Source organism: Pistacia vera, unplaced genomic scaffold, assembly GCF_008641045.1.
Source record: "Pistacia vera cultivar Batoury unplaced genomic scaffold, PisVer_v2 Contig1294, whole genome shotgun sequence".
NCBI lineage: Eukaryota > Viridiplantae > Streptophyta > Magnoliopsida > Sapindales > Anacardiaceae > Pistacia > Pistacia vera.
This window is the reverse complement of record NW_022195351.1, coordinates 1-18,527: the sequence shown is the minus strand read 5'-3', so window position 1 is coordinate 18,527 and position 18,527 is coordinate 1. Positions and strand designations below refer to the sequence as shown.

The following is an 18,527-nucleotide window of genomic DNA, read 5'->3' as shown; positions in this document are numbered from 1 at the left end:
GAAAGGTCGCGCCATCAGGATCAATACGAGGTTGTCAACAATACTTTAATATAATCATTTCAATTTTGTAATATAGATGATACGGACGAGGGAGGTCCTAGTCAACCCCCAAATTAGTTGTTTTGTAAATTGTAACTTGTAAATTAATTGTCAATTATTGCACTTTTTTTCCTTACCAAGTTTTTGTCCCATTGGGTTTTTCTTGGTAAGGTTTTTAACGAGGCAATAATTGTTATAATTTCTTATTTTATTTTTTGATAAATGAATAAATCTAATTTTTCTTATATTACAATTTTATTGTATTAAAATTGAATTAATATTTGAAGTGTTAACAAGAAAAAAAAAAAATTGAATTGAATTATTGATATTTGAAAAGTTAACTAAAAACAATTACATAAAAGAAAAAAATTTTAAAAAAAAAAATTGTGGGCTAACCCAGCCTGGCCCGCATCATAACCCGTTGAGTTAGGGTTGGCGGGCCGAGTTTGTTGGATGGTCGGGTTAGGCCCGACCCGCCAACCCCTATAACCCATCCCAGGTAGGGCCGGGCGAGCCATTTTTTCACCATTACTATTATCCCACGAGCAATGCTACAGTTACTGAAAAAATACATCGAATTCACGCACTAACATATGTGGCACCATCTAATTTTCTTAAAAAAATTTCATAATTAATGCACTATCAAAATGGTGCCATGTCTGTCGATGAGTGAATTCGATGTATTTTTTCGGTAACTGCATCATTTTTCATTATCCCACATCTTCCCTGAGGTTTCAGTTTCTATTCACATTTCCAAAAGTATAAAAAATTACCTTGGACTCCCTCTACATTTGAAGAATTATCCACGACCGCCCTTCATTAGCCTTGATTTTATAATTTACGAGTTTCATTTTAATTGTTTTTTAAGGAAAAGGCTTAATTTTACCAAAATTCATTTTTTAATTTAACTGTTTATTTTTTAACTTTTTACCAAATCATCTTGAGCCCCGCACTGTTCAATTCGTCTCAAGTTTGATAGATATCCCAAAGGGAAAACGATCTATAATTGTTGGACTGGTAGTTGTCTCACAGTTGGTGACATTTTTGGTAATTTTATGGCTACTCACCTTGTGGATTGAAGATGCACACGTTACTACTGTCTGTAGAAGCCTTAATGCAGGAAGATTAACGAAGGCTCTATTAATAGCTAGTTAGGAGACTTTTGCATGCCTCTGCAATATTCATATAAATGTTTAAGTTGATGTCAATAAATTGTGTAGTTTAGAAAGAAATATTAGTGGGTTTTATAATGAACGGGTCTTTAGGAGTTCGAAAGGGTGCATGGACACGGGAGGAAGATGAACTTCTTAGAAAGTATGTTGAGAAGTATGGGGAGAGAAAATGGTATCAAGTTCCTCTCATAGCAGGTAATTTAGTTAATTATTTGCTAACATATTTCCTACATCATGAAATATTGGCTGCATGCTTGAAAATTTTCTTGTATTTTTCCAGGTCTAAATAGATGCCGGAAAAGCTGTAGATTGAGGTGGCTGAACTATCTGAAGCCAAATATCAAGAGAGAAGACTTTGAAGCTGATGAAGTTGACTTGATTCTGAGGCTTCGTAAGCTGCTAGGCAATAGGCAAGTGCAGAAGATTTAAAACAAAATATATCAACTCAGTTCATTTATTATCATTAGTTTCTCAGGAAGTCTACTTGTATTAATTTTTATAGAATATTTGTATAGATGGTCTCTTATTGCGGGCAGGCTGCCTGGAAGAACAGCTAATCACGTGAAGAACTACTGGAACACACATCTCCGCAAAAAACCTGTAATTTCCTGCAACAAAGATGCGAAAGGAAAGGCTCAGAAGACAGAATCAGAATGTGTCAAAGTAATAAAACCTCGACCTCGGGTCTTATCTAAAAACTCACCATTGATGAAGAACGAATATTCTCTTATTGGAAACAGCATTCAACCCGGATACGATCTTTGCAAGAAGCCTTTGGATCCCCATAACAATAATGAAAATACGTCGTGGTGGGAAAGCTTGTTAAGTACAGGAAATGAATTCGATGAAGACGCAGCAACTTCAGGAAATGAGATGGAAGTCAACCGTACTTTTGATGAAACCATAGAGGACGGCTTTTGGATTAACGACTTGTCTCTTCAGGATTTGAACATTTGGAATATTTAATTTCAGTACATTTAGTAGTATATACTATGTACTATGTTATTGATATTACTTTAAATTGAGTAATGTTACCGTCACTGAAGTAGTGTACCGAATAACGTGATAAAATCCTAACCGTTTATTAATTTTAAATTAAAATTAATAAACGGTCAGGATTTTATCACGTTATTCAGTGCACAAATTCATTGCATTACTGTCGATGGCTTTATTATTTTCCCTTTAAATTTCACCCTATTTGGGCTTGCAATAATTATGTGAAATAGACGTGTGCTTTTAATGTACATATGCTTTGAACATAAGTTGTTCTTTCTACGTACAAAAAATTAAATTTTAATATATTGGTGTATATGGTTCGATATAAATATTTGGGTGTATTACTCAAGAGATCTTGAATTTGAGTCTCTATTTAGTTATTGATAAAGGTAATTACTAAAGTTCTTACTTGACTGATAATTCTAGAGTTTCGAAAGATTAATTGAGGTGGCTGTAAGTTGGTCTAGACACCCCCATTATCATTAAAAAAAAAAAAAAAAAAAAATTGACATGTCATACGTAGAAAGATAACATTATTTTTGTGATCAAATTATAATAAATCTTGATAAAACCATGAATCTTGACTAAGGTTGGTTAAAAGAGTAATATTATCATATAGGCATTATTAAGCTGGTCTATATTTTTGTTGGCATATCATTTTAGTATCTGACGTGGTTGTTTTATTTATACATCGTTGTCACATTTTGCACCACCTAAATTTTAGGATGGTTTGTATCATTTCATTAATATGTTTGATTTGCCGACAAAAGGATACTGCATGATGTATATTATAGGGGACGAAATTTATTCATATTTAATGGGAATATTCAAATTTAAAAAATAAATTTTCTTATATTCTTTAACAAAAAAAATGTAAAACCTAAACTATCTTATATGCAAATTAAAGATAGATTTAAGAGAAACATATTAAAATGTAGATTTATTGTGCAAAAAGTCTACAAAGCAAAAATTCACCTTTTTTTTTTTCTTATTTCAATTATTATCATTTAAAAAAAAAGGAGTTTTATTCTTTTATTATATAGAGTTAACGACTTTTTTTTTCACCCAAATAATGGTTTAATGATACTTTTTCACTCACAAACTTTTAAAATACTATTTTACTATCCAAATTTATATTTCGGTGATGAAAAGAGAGTAAACTCGATCCAAATTGTTAGAGTTTTTTAAAAAATGATACCTATGAGTCTTTTGAATGATCAGAAAGAGAATGATGGTGGTATGTGGTTGCAATAATGTCGAAATCGAAAATATAATATAAATTTAGATAATAAAATAATATTTTAAAAGTTTGTGGGTGAGAAAATGTCATTAAACTATTATTTTTGGTGAGAAAAGGTCGTTTACTCTATTATATAATCATTAAATATTAAATATTTCTAGTATTACAAATATATGATATATTTTTTAAAAGTTATTTCTAGTATTGTGTTGTTTAATAAAGTTTTTTATTTTATTGGCGTCATAATTCTTTGACATATTTTGTAATAACTAAAAAATAAATTTTAGAAATAAAATTATTATTAATTAAAAATTATTGATTGAATAGAGAGAGAGAGCTATAAGAGATCACGTGATTTATGACAAAACAAGTCATTTTCATAGTACCACTACATCAAATCTGCAATCAGAAATTGGAGATTTTATTGTACGGTGTGTTTTCGCCGATTGCTACCCAACAGCAACACCATTTTAGCTTCAGCAATGCTAGCTGGTCAAGGACCAATTCCAAGCAGCCCGGGCTGGGACCAGTCGCTCATAGGCCTGCGACCGGTCCCAGGTCCATGAACAATTTTAGAACGTAGACCGATATTTAGGATTGGTCCTATAAGTCCAGAAACAGTCCTATGGGCTTGAACAATTTATTTTTCTCTCCTGATTTTTTTTTTATATTTTAAGGACGAAACAAAATTTTATTAGGAGATTTTTAGTATTTTTTAGGAATAGATTAGTAAGTTTTTAAAAGTTTAATTGATTTTAAAAAATAATAAATTAATTAATAGTTTATTTTAACATAAATGTAATATTCACACAATCACATATTCACGCTTCACAAATAAACAATTAAATATTTTTTTATTAAATTATTAATTTTCATCGTCAATAATATTTACATCATTCAAATCTGTATTCCTAAATAGTTCGAGTAATTCGGGATCTTCAGGGTGCTGTTGTAGTCTTCTTTCTGCATGAGTTCAATCCCGTAAATACGTTATCACTTCAATCATCTCATCGGTTAAAAAACATCTTCTGTCTTAAACAATCCAGACACTCGTTGAAAATGTTGACTCGGATGCAATTGTAGAAACCGGCACAGATAAAATGTCACATGTCATTTGGGCTACAATAGGGGATCGACTTTCATGTTGGTTTCACCATTGAAGAATATCCATTTCACGTTTCTCTTTCATTGTCATAAAGGATATGTCCACTTGTAGGTAGCGATTCAGCTCATTTGGTCATGTATGTACGAGCTGGAGCTGCTACTTCCGCCATGTTCCATATACGTCCACTAGCTCGATCCTTGATGGAGGTCTGTATTAGGGTCCTGATCGTCTCTCATGAACGTTCCACTTTTACTTCCATTGTACCTATTCTCATCTAAAGAAAAAAGGTTATCCAATTTTTGTTTAAAGTCAGTCAAATAAGACATATAATCATGTCCTAAATACTGGCCTAACTCAGTAATTATATAGTTAACTACGTGTAATTTAAACCTAGGATCTACAACAAGGCCTAATCCATATAAGAATAAAATATCTAACCAATATTTCTCATATTTTTCTTCCACCTTTAAAACAATTTCCCTTAAAACATTATTATATTTATATTTAACAAAAGTTTTATGAGATTATAGCAAAAAAAAAAAAAAAAAAAATGGAGATTAAAGAGGCATTTATTATATATCTAGCAATTAATGTGATTGATAACTAGATTTTTCAAAACGTTGGTGATTAATTGATGCTTTTCAATTTCTTATAAACATTGTATTATAAGTATTATCAAGCTTGCTTTTACAAATCATAGACACCTTTTTGAGAAGACAAAATTTTTAAATATCGTAAAACTTTAATTTTTAACATATATGCCTTAATTTTGTCATGACTATGTTTAAATACCATGGAACTCATCTTTAAATATGATTTCAATACAATGATTATAAACTAGTTATAATAGATAATAACAATAACGAATAATAGATAAATAAATATGATTTTATTTCATTAGTAAGTGTAATAAGTGAAATCTAAAAAAAAAAAATCTTTTATTTCATTGGTTTTTACCATTAAAATGAATATAAACTTATTATTAGTTTTAAGTACTAAATTTAAACTACCAATAAATTTATTAATATGAAAATTAATTTTTTTTTTTTTAAATAAATTTTGTAAAATTTTCTTTTAACACCTATAATTTATGTTTATTTATTTATAAGGGGTTTTACGTAATTCTACAAGGGACTAGAACGAAAATGTTTAGAAAAATTTGGGCCCAGACCCGAGCCTTGGAGGAGGGCCTAGTGGAGGGACCAGGCCCTCCTCCTTAGGCCTGGTCCCGACCGGATTTTTGGACCCAGTCCCAAATGCCCACCTCTACTACTAACATCGAATTTGTGCATCAAATTTTTTTACCAAACGATGTGACATCCACTAAGACGCAATCACATTAGATAGAAAATATCGATTCCATGAATGGATGACCATCCATCTTACATGGACGGTCGTCCATACATTATGGACAACCGTTCATCACGAATGGACGATCGTCCACGACAATATCAATGGATTCTCATCTATATAATATGGACGAGTGTCCATTTACTATGGATCCAGAAAAGTTTAAAAACAAATAATGGACAAACATCCATCTTATATGGATGGGCGTCCATATAGAATGGGTGGTTGTCCATGTAAGATGGATGGCTGTTTGTGTAAGATGTATGGCCATCCATACCCAAATTTTAGTTTAATAAAAAAATTTCTTTAAAATTTTCAATTAGAATGTTTAAAAATTTAGGCCTCCCAAAACAGGTTTCATTTCTCTCTTGCTTTGCATTTTGTTTATAAATGAAAAAAAAAAAATTGAAAATTAAAAAAAAAAAAATTATTTGAGAATGGACGCCAGTCCACTCATTTGGATGGTCGTCCATTGTGTATGGACAACCATTCTCATTAGATGGACTAGCATCCATACTTTTACTTAAAATCAAAGTTTTTTTTTTTTTTTTTTTTTTCTTTTAGTTCATCTAAAAATTTTATGTTTTAAAAATGAATATTTCATCTAAAATTATATGGATGGTTGTCCATATAATATGGATGGCCGTCTATAGTAAAGGGACTGTTGTCCATAATATATGAACGACAGTCTATTGATATTTTATGGGCTCTCATCTATTCGTGATGAACGATCGTCCATAAGATATGAACGGGTGTCTATAATTGTTGGACGATTGTTCATTCACTGAATACCTGTGTTGTGTCCTACGTGGCACGTCCGAGTTAGATGCCACATAGATCGGTGCAAAATTTCAGCACCAGTATTCGGTGTCTTTCTATTCTCCAGTTTTCCCTTCAATATGCTTAATTCACTATTTTAGAATGACTTTAAATTAAAAATTAATTAAGTAATTAAAAAAAATTATATAGCAAGCATACTGCATTATTATATCAACTAGACATAAAGCCCGCACGTTATGCAGATATGTTTATTCAATGTTTTTGAAATAGATTGTAAACAAATTTATTCTAACAAAATAAACTAATTAAATTAAGACATAATAAGTATTAAATTATAATAATTTGAAAGTAAATATAAATTATATATATATATTATGTTAAGATAAAATTAATAATTGTATCTTTATAATTATTAATATTAATTATAGGTAGATGTTATTAAATCATTCATCAAATTTGAGAAAATTACTTGAATATTATATGGTCTAATTATATTTTTAGGATCATTACTTTATATAATTGATATTTTATTTTTGTAGATATGTCTTTAATATTCGATTTTAGTATTTTATAGAAGATCTTTGCAAGAAGCCTTTGGATCCCCATAAAGCTGGAAAAGTAACTCGCCCGGCCCGCGGCGGGTTACAACTTTTGGCGGGTCGGTCCTAACCCACCCGCCAACAATTTTTGGAGAAATGGCTGGCCCAACCCGGCTCGCCAACCCTAACCTGTCGGGTTAGGCTGCGAGCCGAGCCGGGTTAACCCTCTTTTTTATTTTTGATTTTGTTTTGTTTTATTTATTTAACTTTTCTAATAAATAATTAACAATTTATAAATGAATAAATTATAAATGTAATTGTTTTTAGTTAAATTTTCAAATATCAATATTCAATTAAATTAATTTTTTTTTTTTGTTAACATTTCAAATATTAATTCAATTTTAATACAATAAAATTGTAATATANATTCTATTATTATTTTTAGAGTAATGCTACAGTCACCGAATCTGTGCACCGAATGACGTGACAAAATCCTGACCATTGATTTATTATCAGTTAATATCAATAAACGGTCAAGATTTTATCACGTCATTCGATACACAGATTCGGTGCACAACCTTCGGTGACTCTATCATTTTCCTTATTTTTAATCTTCCCTGTGCTTTTGTCTTCTAGATTACGTGCATCTTTCTGGTGGCGTAGAAAATGATGCATCTCTTCTTGTTCGTCTCTCAATGTGTAGCATAAATAACACCACTCTTGGAATAATCAAAAGTTTAATGTCTTTTATGTCTACCAGATTAAGGTTACTTAACACTAATTCTAGAAATTCATTTGGAATCTGCTTTTATATATAACAATTCAATGTTTCATTAAATGATCATCTTTATAAACAGGGTTATTGAAAAAGTAAGTAATGTTATCTGTTACTTCAACCTAGTAATATGACGATGACAACAAAACGATTTAGAGTGTTCATTGAGCGATTAAGATGCAGAATTATTGAAATGCAAGTTTTGGTTAAATGACAGCAAAGATTTATCTTCTTCAACCAATCAAAGTGATCGAATTTTGCAACGTTAACTTCAATGATCGGTGTTGTCAGTATTCATAACCCTGACATCTGCAACTTTGTTTAGACTTATATATGCAACTTTCTGCAAACAGGAAACCCTTGATTTTCCATAAATTTATTTCCTTCACAATAAGATTATCTTGTATTTTCAATTTTTCCTCACCACACATGACTAACTGAACCTTATCCCAAGCTTATGGCTCCAAAAATTGATCCAGTGACCTGCGCTAACACATCAAAACGCTGCGTACCATTATGTTCAGGCTTTCTACTAGCTTGTTTACTTGCTTTTGCACTCCAAATCTTCTTCTTCTCGCCAATATCTCCTGACTTGCTTGAACTTCTCCCAGTATCTCATCTCCCTACGAATAGCTATTTACAGGTAAAGAGCTACATGCACATGAAAGTTTGAACCTTATTGTGTTTACTTCATTAATACTAATAGACTTGGCGTTCGGGTGCTGTAGAGTGTGATTAAACTTGGAGAGGGAGTATTGAAAGACCCAGAAGATGTTTGTGTGGATGCAAAGGGTGTACTATATACAGCAACTAGAGATGGTTGGATTAAAAGATTGCAGAAAAATGGAACGTGGCAAGACTGGAAGAAGATAGACAGTGATGCTTTACTTGGAATCACAGCAACGAAGGAAAATGACCTTATTGTAGTATGCGATGCTGAAAAGGTGAGACAACTCTGGATCTTGCCACTCATTATACTTCCCTGAAATATGAAATGCATCAAGGATCTCAAATTATGCTGCCTCCATGCTGACGAATGCCCCATGTGCAAATTCTTCAGGGTTTGCTTAAGGTTAATGAAGACGGCGTAACTGTTCTAGCATCACACTTCAACGGGTCCCAAATAAGGTAAGAGTCGTAACCAAAAATAATGCTTTTCAGAGAGATGGATCATTGATAAGTAGGAATGTTAATCGAAAACATGATTGTTATAGATCTAGTATTGTTTTTCGACCCCTTTTTTATGTATGAAATTTACCTTGCAAATGGTGAGGGACAAGTTAATGAACCCGTATGAAACAATTTTGGAATAAGTCGCTACCCGCTAGTGATAGCACATCTTGATGCCATTATGGCCAGTGGCTTCAGAAAATGACCTATGAACAACCGTGCTTGGGCCTTGATCATTAAAAATATGAGGCATGTGCAAGATATGCCATTTCTTCTTATGCGACACAGAAACTTTGTTGGGTCTGTCTTGGCATGTGATAGGTCCCAATCTAAGCTATAAGAAAATTGTTTAGTGAAGATAGTATTCTACTTAGTGTGAGAATAGACCACAAGAAATTTAATTAGAATTAGCTTCCTTTATTGATGACTATAGAAGAGTTTAAATACAAAAGGAAATTAACAACTATTCTTAATTCTTAGATCACATCTCTAAGAAATAAGACACTAACAGGTAATGACAACAAAGCAGCCGAAAATTATTCAAAAGTAAATAATAATTACTTGACCTATTCTTAAGCAAGCAAACTTGTGGACATGATCAACAACTTAGACCAAATATTTGGCAACAAGAATCTTCCATGCATGACAGCTCTTAGTCAAAATACTTTGGGTTTTTCATGGGCACTCTTTGGGATCTTCTTGGCTTATCAGCATGGAGATGGATTTAGCACCAAATGGGGAGACTAAATCCATAGCTATTGTAAGGGAATCTTTCTTTTTCTTTTTGAGAGTAATTAGTTTCGTAGTTTACGAAAGTGAATGGACGACTTTTACTTGTAATCTAACGCTTTTTTCTTTTTTGGATTTGAAAGGACATCATAAATATTTGATTTTTATTTCTTCGGAATTTGGTAGTCCCTCAAGAGCACTCTATTGCATTAATCACATCAACCTCTCAATACCCAATGGAGTGCAAACTGTTGTTTGTCGTGATGGAAAAGTTAAAAGAGATATCATTCTCTGTTTTTTATTATTGAAAATAATAAACACAGAAAATCTTATATAAATGTTCGTATATTCAAGAATTTGGGTTTTTACTGTTTACTGTAAGATTGTACTTAACTGTGTATTTTAATAAGAACATTTACTTATATTATGGATAATCTAACCAGGTTTGCGGATGAAGTGATTGCGGCATCAGATGGCAGTTTATATTTTAGTGTAGCGAGCACCAAATTTGGACTCCATGACTGGCATCTCGACGTGCTTGAGGCAAAACCTCACGGTCAACTGCTCAAGTATGACCCGGTATTGAATAAGACATCAATGTTGCTTGATGGTTTAGGCTTTACTAATGGGGTAGCACTCTCAAAAGATGAAGACTATTTGGTGTTTTGTGAAACATGGAAGTAAGTGTTTTATTTTTTTGGTGAAAAAATAAATAAAATAAAATTGCCAAATAGATGTTAGATTGTTACTTGAATTTCTCAACATGTTAATCCTCTTTCGGTGGGATCAGATTCAGGTGCTGCAAGTATTGGCTCAAGGGCGAGACGAAAGGAGAGACTGAAACTTTCATTGAAAACCTTCCAGGTGGACCTGATAACATTAATCTTGCCCCAGATGGCTCTTTCTGGATCGCTTTGCTTCAGGTATCTCAATCTGAATATCAATCAAATTTCAATTCAGTGGAGCATGATGCTCAAGATCTTTGGTTAGTGTTCTATTGCAGCTATTCTAAACATAAGTTCAATGGTACAGTTGCGTTCTAAGAGGCTGGAATTTGTGCACACTTCTAAGGCATGCAAACATTTCCTAGCAGCATTTCCGAAACTGTTCAGACTGATCAACCCCATATACAAGAAAGCATCGGTTGTGAATGTGGCAACGGATGGCAAGATAATCAGGAAGTTGGACGATCCTAATGGAAAGGTGATGAACTTTGTGACTAACGCTCTGGAGTTTGAAGATCATCTCTACTTGGGTAGCCTTAACTCCAACTTCATTGGGAAATTGCCGCTGAAAACAGCGTAATTGTTAAAGTTGGAGTCTGAAAGGAAAAATATGTTGTACCACAGACATAAATAAAGAAACAATCTGCACTTCAATGTTTTTATTTTATATAGTTTGTAAGGCTTCAACTTCAATGATCAATCAAATTTTGAATAAGACATAACTAGACCTCTGGTTATACGCTTTTTTATTAATAGAAAGTTAGAGCAATAAACAAGGTTACTGAAAATTTATTTCGATAATGGGTTGTTGTCAGTGCTCATAATACTGACATCTGATCTATAACTTTGTCTAGACTTTAGATTTATAACTTATACAGCTTTCCACGGATAGGAAACCCATGATTATCCATAATTTATTTTCTTCACAAGATTATCCTATCTATCGATTATTTCCCCACCACACACATAACTGTGAATCTGATTCCAGGCTTATGGCTCCAAAAATTTATCCAGTAACCTTCGCTAGGACATCAAAACGCTGCGTGCCAGCTTTGTACTAGCTTGTTTATTGCTTTTGTACTCCAAATCTTCTTCTTCTCACCAATATCTCCTGACTTGCTTGAACTTCCCCCAGCTTCTCATCTCTCCACGTAAAGAGCTGCATGCACATAAAAATTTTAACCTTGTGTTTATTTATTAATACTAATAGACTTATGGTGCTATGGTGTTGCTATTAATTGTAGCGTGTGGTTAAACTTGGAGAGGGTTTATTGAAAAATCCAGAAGATGTACTTTGGGTGGATGCAAAGGGTGTATTATATACAGCAACCGGAGATGGTTGGATGAAAAGAATGCTAAAAAATGGAACATAGCAAGACTGGAAGAAGATAAGACTCTAAATTATTTAGTTGGAATCACAATAACGAAGGAAAATGACCTTATTGTATGCGATGCTGAAAAGGTGAGGTCCTTTCTCAAGCTTGCCACTCATTATACTTTCGAGAAATATGAAATTTAATGCATCAAGGATCTAAAATTATGCTAGGTCCATGCTGACGAAGCCCCCATGTGCAAATTCAAAGAATTTTAATTATTTATTTCAGGGTTTGCTTAAGGTTAATGAGGATGGCGTAACTGTTCTAGCATCACACTTCAAAGGGTCCCAAATAAGGTAAGAGTCCGGACCAAATATAATGCTTTCAGGAGATGGATCACGATCATTGATAGGTTGGAATATTGACTTAGATTTAATTTATAAAACAAAAATGTATAATACAAACTTTATATATGATTGTCATTGATCTCAGTGGCTTCAGAAAATGATATATGAACAAGCGAGTGATCATTAAAATTAGAAATATATAATCATGAGGGATTGATTTGATAGTCAAGAAGGTTTAAGGTTGAAACCACTTTGAGGTCACCTATTACATTTGTGGTTTATCTTTTGTTTTAAAACTCGGACTGGCAGATAACCTGTTCCGTTGCTTGGGTCACGGGTTGATCGGTCCAACCGATCGGACCGGTTGGTTGGACCGATGATGTCATCATGCTAACGTTAGCATGATGATGTCAACACTTCAAAAAAAAAATATCCACATTTTTCATTTTTGAACAAGTTTCAAATTTTCAATAACAGTTTAATTACAACACCAACATAATTCAAATTCAATAGCAATCCAAACATGATTTAACAAGAGTCCCAACATACAATATAATATGTTATAGCTCCACCAAAAATTTATGATTGACGAAAACTTTTGTAGAATACAACATGCTTGAAATGCGGAAACAGAATGCTATTCCACAAGGCACCTTAACTTTTAATTTAAGCATTATGTCTCTTTATTCTTAGGTTTAGGCAAATCTTGGTTATTCAACCAGAGGGAGAAAACACAAATAATCTAAGTACCTTCAAATTATCTTCTAGATTCGAGTAAAATAATTCTATAACTTCCAATCAAATAATCAAAACAAAACTTCCAAATCTAGAGGATTATGCCAAAAAAAGAAAAAATCAACTTCCAAATTAGATAAACCAAGCATTATAATCAAAACAAAACTTCCAATCAAATAATCAAAACAATACTTCTGAATCTAGAAAAAGAGAATCAAATAACCTTCAATTGTCGTCGTCGTCGATTTCCAGCGAGAGAGGGAGGTGTCATCATCATCTTCGAGCAAGGAGGGAGGCGGCTTCGTCGTCGTCAAGCAAGGAGGGAGGCATCGTCATTGTCGTTGTTGTCGAGCAAGTAGGGAGGCGTGTTAAGAAAATATGATATATCACAAACATAAACAAAGACATAATCTGCCTCTCAAAGTTTTTATTTCATATAGTTTGTAAAATGTGTTGTGCCAAAAACATAAACGAAGAAAAAATTTGCCTCTTAATGTTGTTTGTTATTTTATATAGTTTGTAAGGCTTCAAAGCCATATCCATATTGAATAAATAGAAGTAGACCACTAGTATGGTGATTAATATGAAGTACTCTTTGGCCTCCACTCCAGTACTGAATTATTAACCAGACAGCAAGAGAAGCAACCATCGTACTGAATTATTAAGCTCCAAGAAGAGGGAAAAAACAAGAAACACGCTATTTGAATCGACAGAGACAACAAATCAGATTAGCACAGTGGGTCAGTCATAATGACATGATAAACATCCCACATTTCGTTCTAGATATGCTTCTTGCTAAAAGTAGCACCCAAGATTTGTTCAGCATATGATAGCTCTTGCAAAATAAACAAATACAACCATGGGAACCTGTAACTGTTGTAGCATGACTAAATAATTTCAAAGTTCAATATTGTAACATGAGATAACATTAGTCTGAACCAACACAACTTCAACCACTAACAGATCTCTGGCTCTCTCTCCCAATCACCAAGAACAACTACAGCACAAGTCGATAAAGTCAAATGCTAGCAGAAATTTTCTTTGAGAAGCATCTATCGCATTTTAATTAGTCACGCTCACTAATGGCAGTCAAGTGTTCATCAATTTCTTCAGTTGACAATGCTTGGAAAACTCGATCATCTGATCTCACAACTCCGACCTGCCGTAAAATAAAAAGTTCACATCAACAACTACTGAAAACCATTTCATCATGCAACTAATTAATTGAACAAAAAGATCACCAATCTGAACAATTTAAGGACCAACATGGCATATTAATCCATCCTATTTATTACTAACTGTAGAGATGACAAAAGGGAATTATCCATACCTCAATCTCAGTAGCCTTGAAATCTTCTTGGAGAACAGATTGCAGAGCAGAGATAGCAGTCTGCATAATAGTAGAAATTTGCAACATTAGGCCCTTAAAATAATCATAAAGCTAACATTTTCAGCTCTATAGAAGCACAAAACCCATCAGAATCCATTTAATACCATCCGCTTCAAATTGTCAGAAAATAGAATCGAATAATAAGAATTTTCATTCCTACTTATGTCCCTACTCCCTAAGATAATAAAAGTTCTATGGCAAACAAATTAAAACCCGTGAACAGGTAGTTGTTACACCAGTCATATTTAGATTTGACTACAAGGTTGCATTAAAATAATCTTATTAACTCCCATTAAAGCTGTAAACCTGGATGCATATTTCAATTAACATAGGTGAAATTTGCAATCCTTCTGTCCTCATATTCAACCTTCTTTAACTGCCTCCCAAAACTAAACCCAAAAAGGAAATAGAAAGAACTTACTGATTGACAAGCACCACAAAGCATCTATCAGTAAGAATACTGGATCACAAGATAAGTACTACTTATTACTTTTTCTTTTTCATTTTTAAAGAATTTTTATTGAGTTTGTTCTAAAATATAAGAATTAACATGAGGCCAATGCCAATATTCCAAGGATGCAAAGGAATCACTTCCCTTTCCCTTTCCAACCCTCTCTTTTCTTACTTTATCTCAAATTTGACAGGAATCATGCAATGCTTTTTCAGCACTAACATCTGCATTCTGCACACACATTGACAAGATAAGACATGTACCCGCACTGTTTCGTCATAAGAAAAAGCAGGATCATTTTTCATTTTCTTCTCCAAGAAATTGATTGCCTCTTGTTCTTTCAGTCCAGCACTTGTTGCCTGCAACACAAAGCCAACTTAAACATTTTGCTTTTATTCGAGAAAAGGCATTACCAAATTGCATAACACAACATTAATAATAAATTCTCATACAAGAATTGTGTTAAGATCCTATATTGGAAAGGAAAAGGGTGGCCATGTGGGTTATAAAGAGCTTGGGCACCCTCCCTTGGTAAGCTAGTTTTCCAAGGAGAGTTCTACCTAAGCCCATGAAAAACCCATGGCCTAACCCAATTGTTGAGTTATTGGAGTGGGTTCTTATCAATTGGTATCAGAGCATGATCCTGCGCCCACGTGGCAGGCTAACCTTAGGCCCAGACTGCTATCGAGAAAGGGCATGGAGGCCCGAGGGAAAGGGGATCTGCATAGTCATCCAAGGGGTAAAGAGGCTGACGTGGATGTCGGTTGTGGAAGTGTAGTGAAATGTTAGGATTAGGATCCCACATTGGAAAGGAAATGGGTGGCATGTGGGTTATAAGGGCTTGGACACCCTCCCTTGGCAAGTCGATTTCCAAGGAGAGTTTTACCCAAGCTCATAAAAGGCCCATGACATAACCCAATTGTTGAGTTATTGAAATGGGTTCCTATCAATTGGTATCAGAGCATGATCCTGCGCCTACGTGGCAGGCTGACCTTGGGCTCAAGCTGCTACCCCGAGAAAGGGCATGGAGACTCGAGGGAAAGAGATCTGCGTAATCACCTGAGGGGTAAAGAGGTCGACATGAACGTTAGTTGCAGAAGCGTGGTGGAATGTTAAGATCCTACATTGGAAGTGAAAAAGGTGGGGATGTGGGTTATAAAGGGCTTGGGCACCTTCCTTTAGCAAGCCGGTTTTCCAAAGAGAGTTCTACCCAAGCCTATGAAAGACCCATCACCCATGGTTTAGCCCAATTGTTGAGTTATTGGAGTGGGTTCCTATCAAAATATCTTAAAAATCCCGTATAAATGGTGTGTCAAAGTTCATGATATGAAATTTATGTTCAAATAAAAGAGCTATAAAAAAACTGAAACTAGGTCCTCAGTAAGAATATAAAGCATGGCAGTACTGTATTAGAAAAATATTGGATCATCATTAGCCTTGAACATCTTATTTTGGCAAGTTATCTACTTGATATCCATGATAACAATTTTAATACCTATGATGATGACTCGTATTCATATTAATTCACATTAACTTAAGTAAACTAGCATAATATAACCAAACAGTTCAGGAGTACTTTTAAGGCAGAATATTGAGAATGTGAAATTTTAGTCCCAACGAAATGCATTTCAGAACAAAATTCTTTAATTAAAATATCAAGAATTAATGATGGTAGATAAAAAAACAATTTGCTAACAACCTTGTGACCATAAAAATGTCCAGCTGGATCACACTTGTAAAGTTGAGGTCCTTTCTCTTCATCAATACCCAAAACCATAGCAACTTTGCAACAGAAAAAAAGAAAAACGTTAAAGAAAGAAAAGGTAATATTAGCAATCAGTCTGAGCACATAAGTGTGAACACAAAATCCTTAAAAACTACTGCAATTCTGAATATGAATAATAATAAATAAATAAAAGGATTAAAATTTTTTTTGCAAAGGTGAAAAAGACTGTAAACTTACTGACACCAAGAGGTCTCATATATGCATGCTGAGTATAAACTTGTGACTTGTCTGCAATCCTATATGCACAAAGGACAATGTTCAGAGTAAGCAACAAGATTTGAATTGTCACAAAACAGAAAAGAAAAAAAAAATTACAATTTTGATTATGGTAGTACAAAGCAAATAAGCATAGAAAGAATTCTGGTCAGTTGCCTTATGGAACCTTAAGTTATTATAATTTGTAGTAAGAGTTAGGTCAGAACACATTCAAGCTATGGGTCAAGCTCTAACAAATATGTTCAAGTTAAAGAGGTTGAGTTCAATCTTGTTCATAAGTTTAGCCTTTTCTTCTTTCTCAGAAATTAATCATTAATGAGTTCTGTCATGAGTAAGGTTCATGAGCCTATACAAGAATTTTAGATGTATATCTCACTATTCTTTTTCCTATTAATACATCAAGACACACATTCTTAGCAACATTATCTTGCAAGCTTGGCCAGTAGTACCCTGCTTTTACTAGGCCTGACTGTCATCAAAATGTTCAAGCTCATGTCATTTCAAAAACGAGACCCATAATTAGGCCCATCTTGTTTTGATAACACAAAATAAACAGCTATAAACAAGCTTTTACCCACTCGAGTTTAAGTAAACTAAGAATAACTAGATTCATCCATAGCCCTAACTTTACAAATTAAACTTACAATTGTTTGCTTCTATCTGACTATCTAGTCACTAAACATTTGAACTTTTCAAACTATATATTAGAACAACTTAAGGTAAATGATTAGTAACCATGGAAATGAAATTCGTTGCATCCATAGAATAATCAATCCATCAAGTCCAACTAAATAGCATTAACTTTTTCTCTATAATATCATGAGACATTACCATCTGGCCAGTACATCCACAGGCATTTCATATCCATATCTGAAACGAAATTCAGCCGCTTCATTCCTTGCTTGTTGGACCAAGGACCTTGCATCAGCTAGAAATTGCAGAGACAAGATTAGTAGGGAATCCCTCCCGAAATACTTCAACAATTTCTAAGAAAATCTTTTCTTGGGCAATATAATCCAAAGACACCAATCAAAAGCAAAGATAATCCAAATTATTCAAAAGAAGCAAATTGCAAAGGGAAATAGCACAAATCCTAGCACATAACAATGGAGTGATGGTAAATGGTGAAAATTTAATAGCTTATTACATCACTAATTTCCATGACTATGCAAAGTAATTCAGAATCATAATTTAAGCAGTAACGTCAGGCCAGGCCATCTTAGTATTTGGACCTCTGTTTGTCAAGAGACAACAGAATGTGCAGCCAATTCAACCCTCACACATTCGGAAGTGATAAATAACAGAGCCCAAGTTATATAAAAAACCAACTGATAACATCACATGCAATCCAACTTGTGCCCCTCCTTAATATAAAAAATAATACTAACAATCCAAATATCATACACTGCAGTTTCAGCATTAACATATAGCATCAGCATTTTATATCATTGAAATTTAATTGCATACCATTCAAGAGACGTACATATAAAATAACCAAATAGAATCCATTGCTTCAAATCAATTCCTCAATCACAATTCTGCAGCAAAATTTCTTAAATTTTTGGATGAAAGATCAAACCTGTAAGGCCAGTGGCTACTAGTCCAAGGTACTTGGTAATGGAGAAGAGATGGGTGACAGATGTCTGATCCAAAAGCTTGTCCTGCT

At 33.5% G+C, this 18,527-nt stretch overlaps 3 protein-coding genes across 3 annotated transcripts; 2 read left to right on the top strand and 1 right to left on the bottom strand.

Moving 5' to 3' along the window:
- The first annotated feature begins 1,231 nt into the window (after nucleotides 1-1,231).
- On the top strand, nucleotides 1,232-2,177 carry LOC116121964 (transcription factor MYB114-like). Its single transcript, XM_031407862.1, has 3 exons — nucleotides 1,232-1,406; nucleotides 1,492-1,621; nucleotides 1,727-2,177. Exons 1-3 carry the CDS (start codon nucleotides 1,289-1,291, stop codon nucleotides 2,175-2,177), a joined length of 699 nt encoding a protein of 232 aa, XP_031263722.1. The 5' UTR covers nucleotides 1,232-1,288.
- Nucleotides 2,178-8,193: 6,016 nt separating this feature from the next.
- Nucleotides 8,194-11,391, top strand: LOC116121965 (protein STRICTOSIDINE SYNTHASE-LIKE 4-like). Its single transcript, XM_031407863.1, has 6 exons — nucleotides 8,194-8,639; nucleotides 8,725-8,940; nucleotides 9,057-9,124; nucleotides 10,339-10,575; nucleotides 10,686-10,818; nucleotides 10,928-11,391. Exons 1-6 carry the CDS (start codon nucleotides 8,454-8,456, stop codon nucleotides 11,198-11,200), a joined length of 1,113 nt encoding a protein of 370 aa, XP_031263723.1. The 5' UTR covers nucleotides 8,194-8,453; the 3' UTR covers nucleotides 11,201-11,391.
- A 2,306-nt stretch (nucleotides 11,392-13,697) lies between these two features.
- On the bottom strand, nucleotides 13,698-18,522 carry LOC116121962 (proteasome subunit alpha type-6-like; the record flags this gene model as incomplete). Its single annotated transcript, XM_031407861.1, has 7 exons — nucleotides 13,698-14,177; nucleotides 14,349-14,408; nucleotides 15,123-15,218; nucleotides 16,559-16,641; nucleotides 16,823-16,881; nucleotides 17,693-17,789; nucleotides 18,441-18,522. Coding segments are annotated over 7 exons (570 nt in total), but the record flags the coding sequence as incomplete, so codon positions are not given.
- Nucleotides 18,523-18,527: the final 5 nt, after the last annotated feature.

Bases quoted from the DNA above. Each gene is read 5' to 3' on its own strand.
- LOC116121964 (XM_031407862.1), top strand. From the start codon at position 1,289: ATGAACGGGTCTTTAGGAGTTCGAAAGGGTGCATGGACACGGGAGGAA. The intron at 1,407-1,491 runs GTAATTTAGTTA...GTATTTTTCCAG, and splicing joins TCAAGTTCCTCTCATAGCAG to GTCTAAATAGATGCCGGAAA. The intron at 1,622-1,726 runs GCAAGTGCAGAA...ATATTTGTATAG, and splicing joins CGTAAGCTGCTAGGCAATAG to ATGGTCTCTTATTGCGGGCA.
- LOC116121965 (XM_031407863.1), top strand. From the start codon at position 8,454: ATGGCTCCAAAAATTGATCCAGTGACCTGCGCTAACACATCAAAACGC. The intron at 8,640-8,724 runs GTAAAGAGCTAC...CGGGTGCTGTAG, and splicing joins CTACGAATAGCTATTTACAG to AGTGTGATTAAACTTGGAGA. The intron at 10,819-10,927 runs GTATCTCAATCT...TCAATGGTACAG, and splicing joins TCTGGATCGCTTTGCTTCAG to TTGCGTTCTAAGAGGCTGGA.